The sequence below is a fragment of the Streptopelia decaocto genome, assembly GCF_964273445.1.
Source record: "Streptopelia decaocto genome assembly, chromosome: 1".
Lineage (NCBI taxonomy): Eukaryota > Metazoa > Chordata > Aves > Columbiformes > Columbidae > Streptopelia > Streptopelia decaocto.
Genome location: NC_138663.1, coordinates 74,644,429 through 74,663,832, shown reverse-complemented (window position 1 = coordinate 74,663,832; position 19,404 = coordinate 74,644,429). Strand labels below are relative to the sequence as shown.

General features: G+C 40.4%; 1 protein-coding gene across 1 annotated transcript in view; it reads right to left on the bottom strand.

Annotated features, from left to right (window-relative positions):
- EFCAB6 (EF-hand calcium binding domain 6) overlaps nt 1-19,404 on the bottom strand; it is a gene marked incomplete at both ends in the record, with an annotated part of 104,172 nt that overhangs the window by 23,298 nt on the left and 61,470 nt on the right. Inside the window, 8 exon segments of the mRNA XM_082075704.1 lie at nt 2,085-2,240; nt 10,903-10,937; nt 10,941-11,081; nt 11,085-11,130; nt 12,698-12,816; nt 13,847-13,947; nt 14,751-14,871; nt 18,493-18,626. Of these exon segments, the coding sequence (XP_081931830.1) occupies nt 2,085-2,240; nt 10,903-10,937; nt 10,941-11,081; nt 11,085-11,130; nt 12,698-12,816; nt 13,847-13,947; nt 14,751-14,871; nt 18,493-18,626 (853 nt within the window).

Sequence of the window (19,404 nt, the reverse complement as noted above, 5' to 3'; positions counted from 1 at the left end):
AGCCCAGGGGCTCTGCAGGCTGCGCTCACAACTTGCCAAATTTCTGTCTGTCAACTGAAACATCTGCCAGATAACAGACACTGGGGAATTTAATGTTCTGTCACATCGGAAACTCAGTGGGTTACAGAGCTGACTACAGATAGCTCCAGGTAACAACAATTAATATATTTTTGCATCAAATATCAGCATGGGGAAAGATCAGCTCTTGCATATGATTTGAGGATTTTTTTTAATTTTTTTTTTGTGGAGGACTTTGTTACCAAACTGAATTAACTTTTATTCAAAGAGGTTTTGCCATAAAAAGGATGGAATTAAGGCAAGCTACACATGTGCAGAAAATGTGTGAAAACAAAAGCTATTTAACATGAAAGACTGAGATTAGTAACACTAACAAATACATGAAAAGCTACTTTTGTCCAGTGTACTGTGACTTGTGACTACTTAATGAAAAGACACCTGGTATATTTTAAACAAGGACTTCAAACTTGTGTAGTGAGCCTATAGTTAATCACCACAAGGTATACAGTAGCAAGGGCTTGCTCTGCTATTGCTTACCCAGTATAAAGCCACTACAGTCAGTTTATGGAATTTCCTACCACTGAAAGACAATCACAGAGTCTCCAGACTTTATAGAGTATACATTAAGTGTTTTTGATACAGACCCATTGGCTCCGATGGAATTACTCCAGACTGACCTTAAAGTTACCATCTATGGAGAGGTTTTTAATAGACTTTAATAATTTTATAGCAAGTTATGGGAACTATAGATTCTTTACATACATGTATTAGGTAGACAATTCCTATGCTGCAGGGGAAAGGCTGGACCACTTTTAGCCTTGCATTCAGCTTTTTTGTTAGAATTATGGTCAAGACAAGTCCTTGAGTGCCAAGATTTGACAGAGGCGATAGCCCCAATACACAACCCTGATTTTCTTGTTTAAAACTGAATTACTGTAATGTACTTGTATCATCTGTTTCCACAGTAAATCACTGGGGACCAATGCCTCAGCTACCAATCACCAGAGTATCCAGTTACAAGAATGTCTAATTAATGGGGAGAGCCAGTAAAACAAAGAGGAAGCTTTATAAAACAGGCTGGAAAAGAAATTAACTATAGACCCCATATCTGCTAGTAAGAAAAAAAATATTCAAGAGCCCTGATTTTGCATCTTGCAGCTGCACAGCACTCCCACGTACTACCCATGTCAAGCTGGCTCCAATATTGGAGACACTGTGTGGAAAAGGAAATAATCAACACCATTTCAGTGGAGAAATAAATTGCCAAGTGGGCATTAAAATTTTAGTAATAAAACTAAATGCATATGCTAATCTACTCTGTATTATTTAGAAAATACTATTTTGGATAAAGAAAGGAATAATCTGCACAAAATTACAATGAATGGAGGTGTTTATCATCAAGAGGTCTTTGAGAAAGAAACAAGCAGCAGATTCCTATTAAGGTTTCAATTCATAAAAAGTTGATCACCCAATTAAAGGTGAACTGTGAGAAGACTTTGTTAATTTTCTTTCAAAAAAAGGGTCTGGTCTGGCAGGCTCTGGAGAACAAAACCCAGTTGCTGCCAGGCACATGGCCTTTGCGGGCTGTTTGGTGCAGAGAACTGCAGTACCTAGTGTTGGAGCAGGTCCTTTGTGTTCTTCAGCCTCTACAAAAGACATCTTTCTTCTTACTCATGCACAGAATTAAAAGCATGGTTTTGCTTGGCACCAACATTAGATCATTTGAAAATTATTCATGTTTTATAACCCGATTTAATTCTGTTTCTATTTTGAACAGGATCTGTTTCACACACTTGCTCTATTAAATTGAAATTAAATAAAACAAACTGGTAAACAAATTCACACAGTCAAAGCATGCTTTCTTTGTGTAAGAAGTCATTTCACTCTCATTACCTGCTGAATCAATACATTACCTCAACCGATTTTTCACTCATATGCAGTTTTAAGCATGTGGGTATCTATCTCCAGTAGTATTTAACAGTTTCTTATATGCTTAACACCAAGTAGAAACTTCTAGGTTTTGCTGGGTGTGGCCAAAGAAGTGCTTAGGAGATAATAATACAAACCTGTTTAGAAGCCTGCTGAACTGATCATGATCAAGGTAATAGCTGGATTCTTGTAGTATCCTATGCAGGTCACACGCTGTTACATAGCTATCTCTATTTTTACCCATTTTATGAAAGACCTTATTGAAATCTTGGAAGTAATCCCTAAATTTATCCCTGAAAGAGAGCAGATGTTTATTTTAGCTCCTTTGTTAAATCAGATGAAAAGGATACAAACAAATATACAAAATAGGGGTGGAGGGGCAGAGAAAGATTTTGAGCTTATTTGTGCATGGTAAGTTCGTATAATTTATTGAAAGACTGCCAAATTGTTAACAAACCAACCTCAAGCCCAACATCCACCCCATTTAATTTGCACACGGAATTGCATGGCTCACGCTTCCCATTGTAAATAAATGCTCCTTGCATGATTAACTGGTTACTCTCCCCATACAGAAGTGCAGCTACAAAACATAGCGCTCCCTTTTAAAGCCTGTATGGATCAGATTTACAAAATATTTAGTACATCTGCTAAAATTATAAGGGTTTGGCAGTGTTCTTTCTGCATTTTGAGGTTCCTGAAACTTTGACATAGTAAGAACTATTTCAACAAAAACACCTGAGGAAAATCTGGAGTAGCACAGGGCCTGATCCTTGCCCAAGGGAAGAAGAGCAGAGCGTTTGCTGACACATGTGGACTTCAGATCAGCACCCTAAAACCTCTCTAAGACCTTTATCATTTCTTACACATTAACAAATTCAGGCCTCAAAATCTTGACTCTTCTTCCCACTTTGTCATTTATACTTCACTGACATCAGGGACCTTTTGATCAACCTTTGGAAACCCAAGCAGTATTCCTCTCTGCCTCTTGATTCAATAAAAGCCTCTCCACATTTGGCTCAGGAGGACAAGGCAGGCACAAGTATCTCTCCTTACTGCATGTCTTCAACTAGCAAGTTCACTTAAGATTAACATAAGTTAAAATAATTGTGAATTACCTCTTGATGCAAACTACCAAATGTATATAAACCATATATATATTAAGCACTTACAAGATGATACCCTTATGGCAAAACCAACAAATTTGAATCTGGGTTAATACCTACAGCTGCACTCCATTTGCTCTGGGATTGCTCTTTCTGATAGCCCCAGGGTACACAGCGTGGAGGCTGGGTTTGTTAGAGAGTCAGGATTTGTAGTATAAAAGACTTATTACAGCGATAACTCAGTTCAACAGTGTAGCTGACATAATCAAGCATGATTCATTGCCTCAGCCTCTCACCAAATCTGTCTGTGGATCTAACAGTTCAGACCAGTTCACTCTGCTCCTTGTTAAGCCAATGTCAATCAGCCAGCACCCAAGCCTTAAATTTTCTTCTTTGTAGGAACAGAATCATAGAATGGTTTGGGTTGGAAGGGACCTCAAAGATCATCTAGTTTCAACCCCCCTGCCATGGGCAGGGACACCTTCCACCAGACCAAGTTGCTCAAAGCCCCATCCAACCTGGCCTTGAACACTTCCAGGGATGGGGCATCCACAACTTCCCTGGGCAGCCTGTTTCAGTGCCTCCCCAATCTCATGGTGAGGAATTTCTTCCTTATATCTAATCTAAATCTAACCTCTTTCAGTTTAAAACTCTTATCCTTTGTCCTATGGCAACAGGCCCTGCTAAAAAGTTGGTCCCCATCTTTCTCATAAACAACCTCTAAGTACTGAAAGGCTGAAATAAGGTCTCATGGAACCTTCTCTTATCCAGGCTAAACAACCCCAACTCTCTCAGCCTGTCTTCATAGGAAAGGTGCTCCAGCCCTCTGACCATCTTCATGGCCCTCCTCTGGACTCACTCCAACAGGTTCATATGCTTCTTTTGTTGGGGTCTCCAGAGCCGGATGTGGGACTCCAGGTGGGGTCTCACCAGAGTGGAGCAGAGGGGCAGAATCACCTCCGTGACCTGCTGGCCACGCTCCTTTTGATGCAGCCCAGGGTACAATTGGCCTTCTGGGCAGCAAGCGCACATTGCCAGCTCATGTCCAATCTCTCATCCACCAGTACCCCTAAGAGCTTCTCCCCAGGGCTGCTCTCAATCCCTTCATCCCACAGTCTGTCTTCATACCAGGGGTTGCCTGGATCCAAGTGCAGGACCTTGCACTTGTCCTTGTTGAACCTCATGATGTTCACATGGCCTCACTTCTTGAGCTTGTCCAGGTTCCTCTGGATGGCATCCTGTCCTTCAGGCATGTAATCAGTTGTTATAAGGCTAACATGGGACATGCTAAATCTTGTATGATTTTAGAAGTACTTAATAAGTCTTTTGAGAGCTCTACAGACTCTCATGGATCTCCTCACTTAACTTTATTAGTGCCTTTAATTTGGGAATTCATTTCCCAGATTTACAGCCCTGTATGTCCATTTTGTATAGTAACTCAAAAGCTACTGGCACAGATTGCTCACGTGATACGAACTCACATGCAACACTCACATCCAAACAGGCCTCTGGACACCCTTGTTATCTTTGTGGATGGCTTTTTTGTAATGATTCTGTTTTGTCTTGTTGACAGTTAATCTTCAATGTTATTTCTCTGCGCTTACATTTGCATTACCTGTCTATTTCTACTTCTCAGGCCCTCTTGGACACTTTTTTCAGATGTCCTACTGGTTTTCTCTCTGCTTTACATCTTTAGTATCTTCTTAAGCAGCCACAGATGCTTCAAGTGAATGGCTTTTCCAACACTTTCCTGTGAAAACAAAAGAATGGATTTTAAGGCTGAAGAAAGTATTTGAAAACAGAAGTGGTCTTAAAATCCGTAGTGTTAAACTCCAGTCATGCAAGGAAGTTTGCTTGGATCCAGGCAAAGAATCTGAATTTGTAATTTTTGTAAAGATTTATTAAAATCTGTAAAAATATACATAGTCCTTTTACCTGAAAATAACCATTCTATGAGAGTGTTTGTCCTGAAACATATACTTAGCTCCACTGGATGTAAAGATAACCTCAATGACTTGTCTTTTGATCTTTCTGTTGCTAATTGGCTCTTCCATTTTCAAACTTCCCACTATTACTCTTACATAATCCAGTTCCTTTACAAGGTTCTCTCTCATAACCAGAGGAACATTACCAGCTGCAGACATTGCTGTGAAAATACATCTCTATATTCTGTGTCTATCTCTGACACGAAAGATTTCTGAGTACTGACCTTCTGTGTTTATGGGTCCTTCATCAGACTCACTGCTTTAACTAAGACCAGGTCTAAGCATATTTTAGAGCAAATATTAGCTCTTTCTTCCTGTAAACTTAAATACTGCATTTATTGTCACTTTTCGTTTTAAATTCATACAAACCTTTAGTAGGAATTAGATTCTCAGTAGACACCCTCAGTTTCAGTACTCTTTCTTCATATGTAGACCTTCCTGAGCCAGATTTTTTACTCTGTGTTTGGAGGTAACATTGACTGTGCGCCAATTTTGAATTTAGAGCTATTGATTCTTAGTCCGCAGCCCCATTGTGTAGCTTTTGCACAGAATCTCTATGTGGTGTTTTGTTGTAATGTTGGTTTGTGCACCATCACATAGATCTGGAGATATGGAGGGTATTCTCTTTTGCTTCTGCTTTTCCAGTCACAAGGTCTCGCAAAATACCTGTATTTCTTATAGCTGCTGTAGAATTCCTAAACTCCTGGGCATAATGTGAACCTGTGAATTATCATGTATTTCACTTTGGCTAGTTCTTGCAGATAGCTCTGGAGAGTCTCTTCAAAACTCTCCTAGCTTCCTTTCCTGACAGACAGCATGTCCCTGTTTTCCTTGTAATATTTCCTTATTGTCCCTTATGATTATCCTAGCTTGACTGAACAGATTTTGTTTGTTTGTTTGTTTTGTTTTTATATCTTTCCTTCCTGGAATCTTTTCTGTATCTATGGATCTTTGATGCCAGTCAAAATCTGATTCCTTAAAATGGAATCTCTGAAAGCATCATAGATAACTTGACTGATCAGTTATTTTAAGATGAACCAAAAATTCTTCAAAAGATTCCTCCTTCTGCATTCTCATATGAAATGTGTCTTTCAGAAGTTCAAGTTCCCCTGGGAGTGCAATATTCCTTCAACTTACTTTCTGTAGCTGCATGGATTGCCCTCTCACCCTGGCTTGGTTTCATGCCATTAAAAACTTCGATAGCTCCTACTCCTGTGATATTCCAGAAAATAGTTGTGAGCTTCCTTATGATTAATCTAGCCACTGTATATAGGTTTCAAAACATGATGTGAATCTTTTCAGGGAAACTGCAAGATTACTAGTGTGCCTTAGGGTCTCTAAAAGCCCCTAAAGAGCTATCACTTTTTATCTCATTTTCAGATCTCTTTTTTTCCAGTTAATTCCTTCCTCTTTTTCACATTATGCTCCTACTACCATGTGGTATTTGGTTTACACTAAAAGCAAGACTTATATTGGAAAGAGCCCAGAAGTCTGCTGCAGAGGGTGCACATCAGTCAGGGTGCACTCGCGTTGCACTCAAGCTGACTTTACTGTCTTGAATCTCCATCTATCTAATTACTGACGAACCAGCTCAGGCTCCTTCAGCCTCCTCTTAGATGTGAGACCCCAGAGATCCAACATCTGCTAATTACATCTCTGAGTCTTAACTTTTATTATGTTCAGAAGCCTACAGACTTTGCAGCAGAGACACAAATCTAATCTTTGGGGTTTTTTTGAGTTACTGTAGTGTGTCACAGCTTAGAAATCACAGCTTTACAGTGACTGTGAAGGTGCAGTGGTGGAGGAGGATGAGTGCTGACACCCAGCAAGACACCAAGAGAATCATGCCTGAGAAGCAGAATCCAGCAGGCTAAAAGCCAAAACCAGCTGATCACCCCAAGGGAAGCTTGTGATTTCTGTGAGAGATTGCTCTCCGACAGCCCTGGAAAACCAGCACTGCTCCCTCCATCTTGCAAGGGTGTGCTTTGAAAGTGTGATACGATCCACATTGTACCCTCATTGCAGAAAATTTCTGTAACCCTTTTCAACCGTACATTACTCTGAGTGCCACTCTTCATCACCACTATCATCTTCCACTTAAATCTTCCCAATGAAAGTAAAGGCTGAAGTAAAATCAAAACAATTTTTGAGATTCATATTTTTGGAAAATTGAGGCATTCAAAATTTTTGGACTGATAAAAGATTTCCAAGCAGTAATTATTCCACTCACAGCAGTAAATATGTGCGTGGAGAAAACCATAGATAAGCTACATTGCCAAAATATATTATTTTCTTGCAAATGTTTTGTATTTTTCTTGAAGAGCTGGAGAGCCACTGTTCAATGTCTGTTTCTAATTTGGGCAATTTGTTCCTGTGAGTTACAACAAAAGCAAAAAGGAAAAAAAAAAAAGTGCACAGCGGTATGTTTGGAATTGTAAGACATCCAGAGCTTTTGTCTGCCTCACAGTGTGTAGTCACAGGGCACTGAGACTGCTCCAAAACTGCCAGGGTGAAGTTCACAGCCCTTGCAGAAAGCCAGAAGAAAGGGCACAGGGTGGACACAGCCACTGTGCAAATAGAAACAAGAGAGCTTGAGCAAAATCACCAAAGGTGGAGTGAGTGCTGCTCCCAGTGCTGCTGCTGTGGGTCGTATAATCAGCAAATGCCTCCTCTCACTCTGAATTTGCCAGGTGAAAGGAATCAGCTTATTGAGAATGGAGTGGGGGCCAAGACCCATGCAGATCACTAGGTTTAGGTTTTGCAGCCACGGCATCTGTTTTCCTGACTAAGAGCAGATCTCCTTACACTGGCCTTTATGGTAGAAGGGCATGGTGCCCACCTGTGCATCCTGTATCTCAGCTGTCTTATGTGGTCCTGGAGCAGAAGGCTGACACTCTGCTGGATTGCTGCCTCCACAGCCACCACACAGATGGATTTAATCTGTCAAACAATGACTCTGGCTTAAGAGTAATTTATGGGTTTCCAGGGCCTTATGTGAAATCTGAGGCCTGGATTCAGCTTCTCTTGCACTTCCAGCTTTCTAAGAGAGAAAATCAGACAGGAACTGCTACCACTGGGCTGCTCCCACCAGCTAGGAAGTAGGTGAGGAAGTGTAGGAGACAAGAAGAGAACGTTCAGAAGAACTGAAAGGTGGCAATAATTGATAACCAGACATACTTTTGCAGACCACGAGTGATTAAGCTCTGAACTCATTCCCAAAGGAAGCTGCAGATGGCAGAAATTTCAAAAGATTAAGAACAGAACTGGATGTCTTACACATATAAATGAAGAAAAGCCAGAATCTAACAAACAATTAGAACATAATTTTGGGAAGGGATACAAAAGTCCATCTGCAGGCTTAAGCCAAACTCCATCATTGCCGAGGATGAGACAGCTGCAGTGCAGCATGCAGAACGTTCCATATCCATCTATTAGAAGGCTGCTCCACCTCAACCAGAAACATCTGGCTCAGTTGCTAGCAGGTAACCAAATCCAGTTATACTTATTCTATATACTATATAATGTACTATATTTCTGTTTTCCTCCAAACTATGGTTAAACAATTGCTATGCATACATATGAATGTATTCATGTGTCTATTTGCCATATACATAGTTCCATACATGGTTGTTGTTACGGTAGATTCTCAAAACTAAATAATTCTAAATGATGTGGACCTGCCAGCATGTCACATCATGACTACTTTATTTTTACCCGGCATGTCTTCCCCATTGATTTAATTACTCTCCAGCTGCTTCAGGATGAGTATTTGCATCTTTGAGCCACACTGCATAATTTCTGCTTGCAGCACAGCATCTTCCCTACTTGCAGAGCTGCTTCTTATTTATAGGATTGGAGGCAGGGCTGCCTTGTACTTGGCATTGCACTAATAGGAAACAAATGGAAATTTCCTGACCAAAAGGGCACTTCATCCAAGTGTAAGACTAGAGAAAACTGTTCAGTACAACAAATGGAGTGGGAGAGCCCAGTATGAGACAGGGCCTAAGTTTCACATCAGGCATTTACAAATGCAGTAATCAACAATGCCTATAACACAGCAGCTGCCTGACCATATCTGTTGTATTTTATGCAATGTTTGACAGGTGGAACACTGATACCTCTATGCGTCATAGGTGCAGTACGAGCTGCAACGCGGGTGGGAGAGACGTGATGCTGAAAAAAAAAAGGACAGTCTTTCCCTCGATTCTTTCAGCCTATTTGAGATACAGAAAAAGAAAAAAAAAAAAAAAATCAGAATAAAAAGGCAAAAGACTTTTTTGGTTTTGTTTTTCTTCTTCTTCGTTTTTGTGTGTTGGTTTTTTTTTTTCTTTTTTTTTTCTTTTTTTTTTTTTTTTTTTCATTTCCCAAGCTGCCTCTGTATCTGCAAGACAAGGCTCATCTTTGTTTTATGGGTGTATCACCTTTACCAACAATGTCATGGGGAATTATCATTCTTATCAATAATAATTTATTGGTTTCTATAACTTCCAGACACCTTCTAAGCACAAAAGAAAGAAAATGTGTGTTCCTGGGGATATATTTTTACATGTTTTTTGCTCCTGAGGTTTTGTACTCCTAAATAAATGAATAAATACTACTACTACTAATCATAATAATAAAACAACAGTTCAGGAGAAGAGTGAAAGCACAAGAAGAAAACATGATATGCACCCAGGTGGTATCTATCTACAACCTGGAGGTATAAAGTTTTAACAGCACTGTACTGGGATAGAGGATTCTCCTGCTGCCTCAATCTGCTGGCAGGTTCAGGAATCCTATAGCAGCAGAAGCAGCAGCAGGCTAATCACTGCTGACTCACTGGAGCAAGCATGGATCATCAGACACCACTCCAAATAGGATATAATTTTGTCATTTGTTTGTCAAATGGTCTTCTCAGGAGCAATGACCTATTAACTCCGTGAGTGTTGATTTTGTTCGAGGCAGAGACTCCTGTTGCTTGGAGACAAGATGCTTATTTCTGTCATATGGAGCCAGGGTCCATCCTTGTCCAGGCTGCTTTTTGCTGCATCTACAGAGCCATTTATTAACAATTTAACTAGCTGCTAGAGGCATGTGAAACCAACTGTGATTGCTACTTGGCCCTCATCCAAGGCTCAGGATAGGTTATGGGACCACAGTGTCCTCCATGCCCAACCATTCCAGCTGCAAGAAAAAGGCCCTATTGATCATAATCAGCTCTAAGTTTACGTTGCCTGAAGCCGTCTAAGAGACCTGCAGGGCGACACAACCGCACTTGCTCTTCTCCCTCAATCTGAGCTGACAGCAGCACTAGGACTGGAACCACAAGCTGAGACTGTACCAACAAGCAGGCCAGGGATTGATTGCTCCGGGCACAGAGGCCAGCTGGCACATCTCTGCTAGTGAACCCTCTTAGGTGCCGAAAGGGAGCAGCTGCCTGCAAACTGCCTATTAGGAACAGTCCTTGAAGCATTCTTCTTCCTAAACGGTTCTGGGAGGGATCAGGGAAAAAATTAGCTGAGAAAGGCCAAAGCATGATGGGGACTCTTTTGTCAGTCTAGCAACATAGATGACTGAGTCTGGGAATGTCTCTGGATATTCTGATTTGTCAGTATAGAAGCTGCCACAAAGTCTGTAAAATAAGCAATATAAGCCATGGAGAATATCTATTAAAAAAGTCTTACGTTGTACACTGAGCTAGGCTTAACTTCAGCAAATCAAGAGAATAACACCGTGGATAAGCTTGGTCCAGTACCTTCTGAGACTCCTTTTCAGAGTTGTTTGTTTTTTGGTTTTTTTTTAAATTACATTTATATTGTACACAGTATCATCTTTCCAAACTAAACACAAACTTAGAAAGTTATGTGCTAAGCTCATAAATAACTTACTTGATCTGCTTTTTAATTTCTCTTACACGCAGAGCTTAAGTTTGCTGTTTCTGCTTCTCTTCCAGCTTTGAATGATTCTTTTGTTGATCATTATAATGTGCTTGTAAATGTGCATAGCTGTCTTCAGTGATGTGTCTGCTGAGCCCTGTGCCAGCGGATGCAAACTCTATCCCCAGTCTCTATAAAAATTCTTGGTGAGTAAGATATCTTTTTGCATCTGTATCACACCTTGCAGAAGAAATGCTCTTTTTAAATATTCATGTATTCCTCATAGAAAGGCATTACAGACGTCCTTAAGTGACTTAACAGCTTAAATCTCACTGACTTCCCCTCCTTATAGAGGTGCCATAGCACACTGAGAATGAATGACTTCAGATGAGACTTGAAAGATAGGGCTTATGCATTGTAATCACAGAGTTGATTATGAAAACACTACCCTGAGGACCAAATTGTCAGGAGTGTTCTCCATCTCTCGGTACTGCTGCTTTTCAGTGTCTGGCTTGAGATGCAGGGAACTGGGCTCCTAAAAATCCAGTCTCATGTGTCTCAAACTGGTCACACAAGTCTGAGAAGCTCAGAATTGTAATAATTCTACAGAAACATAGGTTTAGCTTCATGAGCACTTTTTGTATTTTCTTAGGTATAAACCTTTCCATACACTTTTTCCCCTGCAGTTTTTCCCCCTGATAGTGCTCTGGTGCATGGTAATGCCTAATTTAGCCTATGCTTCACTCTAATTCTTTTATTCAAGTTACAGACATATCAGGCACGCAAGAGATTTTAGCTATTCTGTAAAAGGAGGGGCTGATAGGAGTGAAGTTGTGCAGCAGATAACTGCATGAAAAGGATACTCTTCAATGTGCCATGGCATCCATAAGGAATAAGAATGGAAAGTAAAATCTAATGGAGTAGAAAGTAATTCAGAGATGAATCAGTGCTAAGAAAAATCTATATAGTTAATGCGGTTTGAAACCAAAATGCAATACACTCAAGTTCTATATGGTAGAGAGTGATTTTTTTTTTTAAACAGACTTGTAATGAAGGTATCTTTTTATATAATGTCACATACAGCTGACATCTATGCCATTTCAAACACAGTTTATAGCACAGCTCCTCTTTGTTGAACGCACACAAGTATTTTCCCCCACTTTACAACAAATTACTTGTCTATAAAAACATTCCATGATACCACTTGCCATCTTTACACAGCATGAAATTACCTTACTTTCTTTTGTTATGCATTGGGTATGTAGCATTTTTCTTTTGACTGAATCACTTTTATTTAGGTTGAAAATATTGTAAGACAATGTAGTGCTCTGAAAAGTAGAGGCTGATAGGACTGCCTTCAGACAGGCTTGCAATGCAGACCTTCCACAGGGCTCCTCGACGGGACCTTTGTCTGCGGTTCCCACCTGAACCGAGACACCTGGAACTGACTTTCACCCGTCACAAACCGAGGTAGGTGTTTGTGTGTAGAAACAAAACTGATGAAAAACAAGTTAATATAACCAGTGACCTAAGGTGCTGTCCAAGAAGAAAATGCACATTAAATTACAGGAATTGGTAATACTGAAGGCAAGAGAACATCCTGTGTTTGAACTGCTGGATCTAATTGTATACTTGAGCTTAGTATGACAAGACTGTAACGCAGCGTCATGATCTGAGGTCACAATCATAACAAAATAAAAGATTTCTCGTGCATTGTAATCTATTGTCATTCACTGCGCTACCAAAGGCTCTGTAATCCTATAAAAGATGCATTATTGCAAGAGCTAATCATTTAGAGTTGTCATACCTTGCCCAAAGCTGCTTAAATTCTTCCAGGGAGACTGGAATGCTGAATCTGAAGAAGACTTTCTTCAAGTCCCTTTGCTGTATAATGTCATTTCCTTCACTGTCAAATTCCTGAAAATTCTGGAAAGGTAAAAGAAATCATCACTAACAAGAACCAACAAGTTTGACAAAGTTTTTGATCTCTCTATAAGGTTAATGAATCACGGGAATTGAAAAAGAAATGGAAAATCATGCATGTCTGAATTTAATCTTTTAATGTTTTTTAATTTGATTTTTACTGTTTTCTACTTTCTGCTGTGGATGTGCAATTCTCAGAAGCTTGAATCGGGATTGACATCAGAGGTGTTCAGGTGATGTACTCAGTGTGAAGTGTTTCTCACTGATGGCAAACACAGGGGATACGAGCGTGAGAAGCATGAATGCCACTGGGGGTATGCTCACTGCTGAAGCGTGCGGGTGGAGAATGAAGGCACTGGAAAATGGCAAACCTGCAGATTTTCTCCCCAACTTATTCTGTATTCAATACGAATTAGATTTTGCTTTAGGTTTTGGTTGTTTGTTTGGGTTCGTTGTATTTTTTTACCATTTATCTTGCAAACTAATATTACCAGTACTATTACCTGATTCACACAAACATTTAAAGAAAAATTACATTCATTTTTCCTTTTGCTACTCTGTTGTCCAAATATTGCAACTATTTAACAAGTTGAAAAAAAAAAAAAAGAGGTGGAAATAATTTTTATAGAGCAGTTTTGTAAGAGTCTCTTTGGATGGTGCAGGCATCTCAGTCAATCCTTCACTGGGTGTCAGCATAGGAGTAGGGTGGTGTTTGTGTGCAGCACACAATCAAACAGGCCTCAGATGAACCCCATTACTACTTTATGATAGACACATCAAACAAACAACAGTAAAATATGAAAACACTTCTAGAAATAACTGTAATAGCATCTCCAACATAATCAAAACATAATCAATGCTAGAAAAATGGAATATTATTCAAATTGTTTTTTTTTTTATCAGATACTAAATTTTTATCATTAATGAGCTATTTTGCAAGGGTCTCTTTGAATATGTATAGAAGATCAACATTGCATAGTGTTCTGAAATCTATTAGTGCTGCTTATTTATTTAAAGAAAACATTCTTCTTACCCTTGCTAGGTCATCCCATCTGGTTATTTCTTTGATAACAAGGTAGTAATGAGCATGATCACAAGCTAGCTCTGTATCTGTTATCATCTGGGTTTCTTTTTCTCAAAAAAGGAAAAAAAAACCAACTCACTATGTTTTACATTAGTAGGATCTTTAATCTCCACAACTTTCCTTCCCTTTTGTTGGTCTTCATGGTAATGTTGGTTTTGCTTCCTATTTAGGAAGACTGTTACTTTACATCTGTGTAAACTTAATTCTTTAAATACTGCCTTATTTCCCTAGCTGCAGGTTAGCAAAGGCGTTTTAAATTTGGTAATTCCCTATTTATTTTCAAATCAATGTTGCTCAGTTCTCCCTCAAACTCAAGAGCCAACACAGATCATTTATACCCAGAGAAGGAAATGTTAATTATCTCAGAAACAATTATATCCTGGAGTGACTCCAGGAAGATTATCCTTGATTTACATCAATAACTTAGATCAAAACTATCTTTGTGAGTCACAAAGGCATGGCTAGTAAGTCTAGGGATTAAGAATGACATTTGCAAATTTAGCCACCGTTGCAAGTGCCTAACTTCTGGGGGCCTGGTGCTTCTGGTTGAATCCAACCATGCAGAGGAATATGGGGGCATCAGAAAAAAATCCTTATGGAAAGGCTTGTCAAGCGCTGGAAGAGGCTGTCCAGGGAAGTGGTTGAGTCACCGTTCCTGGAGGGGTTTAAAAGATGCGTAGATGAGGTTCTTAGGGACATAGTTTAGAGGTGGACTTGACAGTGTTGGTTTAACAGTTGGACTCAATGATCTTAAAGGTCTTTTCCAAACAAAATGATTCTGTGATTCTATGATTAGGATCCAGCATAGCTGTTGCACTACACCGAAAGCTGATTAAATCCATATGCTACATACCTATCTGAGAATTGAGAGGACCTTGCATCTCACCGTTCTTTGAAACAGTGCACCTTCCTTCACCTGAGAAGAGCCGTTCTTTTGGTGCCCAATTCTCTTTAGCTTTTGTAAGCATGTCCAGCTAGAAAACTGAGGAAAGGCTGGTCATTTTTCTTAACATACAGCTGCTCACCTTATCCTAGCACCTGTTTCTTCTCCAGCTATTGCTTTGTAAGGAAGTGCTGCAGCCATACAGCTTCAGAGTTTAGTTCAGCCATGCTCCAGGAATATGCTCCCTGGACCAAAATTCTCAAATGAGAGGCAGAAGAATATTGGGGCTGCAGACCAAGTAAGATGGTGATAACTACATCTGACCTACCCACTGAGTTTCTGTACCACCCATGGCACACAAAGACCAGAACTTAGGTCCTGGAGAACTGCAACACTGCAGACTCTACTTCTGAGCTCTCAGGGCCCTGGGTCTTGACAGCTTGTGCTGAGGGGTCCATTTGGAATTAGAAACATGAATGCCATATTAATCTATTTTAGGTGCCTGGGAGCCTTCTGAGCTTTCCATGCTCTCATTCAATGAATCTAAACAACTGACCAGCAAAAGTAGTCTGAAAACTTAGCTGGGAAAATGCAAATGCTCTTAAGGCTTTTAATCACTGTGTTTTCTTTGCTGGGCTTCTGGAATAGTAATAGTATTTGAAATGAGGAAATTCTGGAACTTAATTCAAAATGGTTCAATTTCTAGCTAAGTCCAAACTGAAAGAGAAATTAGAGCGCAATAGTAATTGGTCTCAGACTCCAACTGTTAGCAGGACTCAATCATCACCAGCTTCCTTTCTTGTTTTAGGCTGATGTCCTTGATTCACTCAGTTGTCCAATTCAGGAAAAAAGAAAAACAAACCAAGCACATAAATATTACTAACATCAGAGCCAACAGTAATGCTGTAAGAGACAAATAGAAACTGGGAAATAAGCCTATGTGTATATATCACATCTTCACTGCCACAGCAGAGATGAGTTGCTGATGAGGAGCTTTTTCAGTCTTGCTGTATCTTGTCATTGTTTTTATGAATTTATCTCTGTTTGCATAGTTAAACAGAGTTTCACACTGAGTTTTTAGAATGAATTTTTTAGTGCCTAAATGCTATTTATCATTAAGGTTAAGCTCAAGCTTTAAAATTCCAGGCATTTTAAGTAGCATCACTTCTGGCAGGGAGGCTGCAGCACTGTTCTCGTCACATCCTCCGCCCACACCACAGCACCTCAGTGCTTCTGTGCACCTCACCCACTCGTGTCTACTCATGTCCTGGGTGCATCCAGCACAGCATTGCCAGCCGGGCGAGGGAGGAGATTGTCCCGCTCTGCTCTGCACTGGTGCGGCCTCACCTGGAGCTCTGTGTGCAGTTCTGGGCAACACAGGATAAAAAGGACATAAAGCTACTGGAGGGTGTCCAGAAGAGGGCCACCAAGTTGGCGAACGGTTTAGAGGGGAAGCCGTATGAGGAGCAGCTGAAGTCACTGGGTTTGTTCAGCCTGGAGGAGACTGAGGGGAGACCTCATGGCAGCTACAGCTTCCTCACAAGGGGAGGAGGAGGGGCAGGCGCTGAGCTCTTCTCTCTGGTGACCAACAGAACCCGAGGGAATGGCAGGAAGATGTGCCAGGGGAGGTTTAGGTTGGACATGAGGAAAAGGTTCTTCCCCCAGAGGGTGGTGGAGCACTGGAACAGGCTCCCCAGGGAGGTGTCACGGCCCCAAGCCTGACAGTGTTCAAGAAGAGACTGGACAAGGCCCTCAGACACATAGTGTGAACTGTGGGGTTGTCCTGTGCAGGGACAGGAGTTGGACTCAATGATACTTGCAGGTCTCTTCCTACTCAGGATATTCTGTGGTTCTACACTCAGTGCCCTGGCGGACTGAAGTTTGGAAGCATGAGGGTTTGGGCTGCTGTAATGGATGCTGACAACTATATTAGTCTCAGAACTGACAGACACTGTGCCAGATACATAATACCCTGGCTGCTCCTCAATCCAAAATGACATTTGATTCCCAAACCACGTCCCCAGCTCTGCAAACTTGGAGGATGCAGCAATGTTGTCCAGTTTGGAAGATGGCTCAGCTCTAAGGCTCCAGCTCTGGCACCAGTATATGTGTTTGACCTTACAGATTCAAGCAGTCCCCAGGGGTCATTCTGACATTTTAACCTAGTGGTGGATTCAAAATCTGATTTAATGGAGTAATAAATCACTGAGAACTTGAGCTTCAGCTTGACAAAGACATATTTTAATACTATCTTTTTTTTTTAATTATTCCCAATGCAAATTTTCACACAGCATATTTGTTTCCATAAAGACATCAGGTTAGTGTAAGTACTACACAACTTTTTCTTTCTTACTTGTGAGGTGGCATGAGCAAAAACCCCTTATTTTCCTGGGTGTGGAAGAGTTGGCATAATTTTTGGTAATTTAACATGGAGGCCAGGTTAACTCACATCAAACTAAGTAGGTGCAGTAATTCCTTATCTCTAATTCAGAGCAGAAAGCTGCCCAAGAATTGCTGAAAGTCCACTATGTTGATGATACCATGATGGTTACTATCTGTTTCACGGAAGACAGAATAGGTGTCCTAACATGGAATATTTAACTAAATACCTTTAACACATCAACTACATATTTTCAAACATAAAAAATGTCTGCTCTAGACTTGTTTTGACAACAAACAAATATTTTAATGCAGTTTGAGAATACAAAGCCTTTATAGTACTGCCTTACTGAACGCTTGGGATAGTCTGCAGTAAACTGCAGTCTTATTGCTTTCATCTCAAGCATGTACAGAGCTGAGCAAGAGTGTGGAACATCAAAAAGCCACCCCCATACAAATTTACAAATTAACCTCCACTTTCCATCAGTACTATTTTGAGAGGTTCCATATCCTAGCCTTTGCTGGGCACACTCCTAGAAAGCTTAAAGACTTTACAGCAATCAATCTACTAGCTGAACAGCTTCTCCCATTAAAACAAGTGCAAAATTATCAAACCCCTTTAAAATGGTGCAGTTTTTTTGAAATCTGAAGTAATGCTGATCAATATGATCGGCTTTGTGAGGGGTGTCCAAGCTGGTTTGAACAGAGAATCCCTTCCCTGAATACTGATCTTTCCACTTCTACCAAGGAACAGGGATGGGATGGGATAAACTGAGCAAAGGGGTAGTGACTGCAGCTTCTCTCCTTTGTAAAATGTGATCTGTCTTACTCTGCATATCCATGGTGGGAATTCAAGGAGCACATTCTAACAGTAATAACAGAAAATACTAAACAAACACAGAAAAGCTGGAAAACAGCTTTTGATGAAGCTCACTGTGTTGCAGACTTTAGGGACTAAGAATATCTTCTTGAAAGATGATTCTTATGAATAGATGGACTGTTCCATGAATGAGGAGTACAGCATTATTCTTTTCTAATTGCAGAATCTTTAATAGCTATGCTCACAAAAGGATGGGAAAAAATAACTTATTTTCCTGGCAGAGGCTGCAGAGAAGACAATTAGGAAAAAAAAAGCAAAAAAAAGCAACTTGCCTTGAAAACTGAATCTATTTGAACTGGAAGTTTCTGAGAACACAGACGACATGAAATCCAACATAATTTTTGGAGTCACTTTCCTGAGAGCTTCTCCAAACCAACTTTTAAAACAAATGTTCATATCAAAATAACAACCAGCTTCACTGCCAAAAGCGAGCCATGGTTTTTGGGTATTTACCCTATAGATTTCTATCAGCTTATCATTAACCTGACTCAGACATTCTTCAGCAGTCACGTAGTGATATTTAGCACCCTTTATTCTGTGGTTTGAGCTGTTACATAATGTAGCTCCTGGCCTACTCAATCTGGTATCTGCAATAAAGAAATCAAAGTATAGCAAACATTGAAAATATGATTTTAAATGTAGCTGATAAATAGCACTGTAATGTAACACAAATAAAACAAGAAACCTTGCAATTGTGTTCTTTACAGCCCAAATATGACAAAGTCCAATAGCTATTTGCAGTATTAGTGGTGTCCACCTGATTCACAGTAATGGCCTCAGCTGCTATAGGTTTCCCAGCACAAGGAGAAGAAGATAATCTCAACTGAAGAAAGCACAGCTGAGACGAGGTCTTCTTCTTTTGCTGTAACCTTCTCTGTGCCTGGTTGCTTTGAGGAAGGGCAGTATCAGACTGGAGGAGGAGAAAGAAGCACCGTGAAAGCCATGATTTGCTGTCATACCGCCCACCTGTCTCACTGAGGGAACACAGGAGCTGCAGATGGTGTCAGAGAAAGTAATTTGGCATGTCTTCATGTAGCACAACCGCTGCATGCTAGACCATCTACCCTACAGCAATTCTATCCTGGCTAAACCCTCCTCCATTTTGAACCAATGCAAGATATTTCAGGACTCCTGAAATACTCCTGACTTTATGGAGTGTCACCCCTAAAAACTATTTAGCCTGATGTTCCATTCTGGCAAGACTCGGTCCTGCACAAACAGCAGCTTCATATTATTACAAGGTTATTATACCACAGCCCAGCAGGATCAACAAAGGGAGACAGCGAGCTTCCCAGTAGGGCACTCATGTACTTCCAGTCCTGAAGGCCTGAGGTAGTTTTAGGCCATAGAAAAGCTATTCTGGTC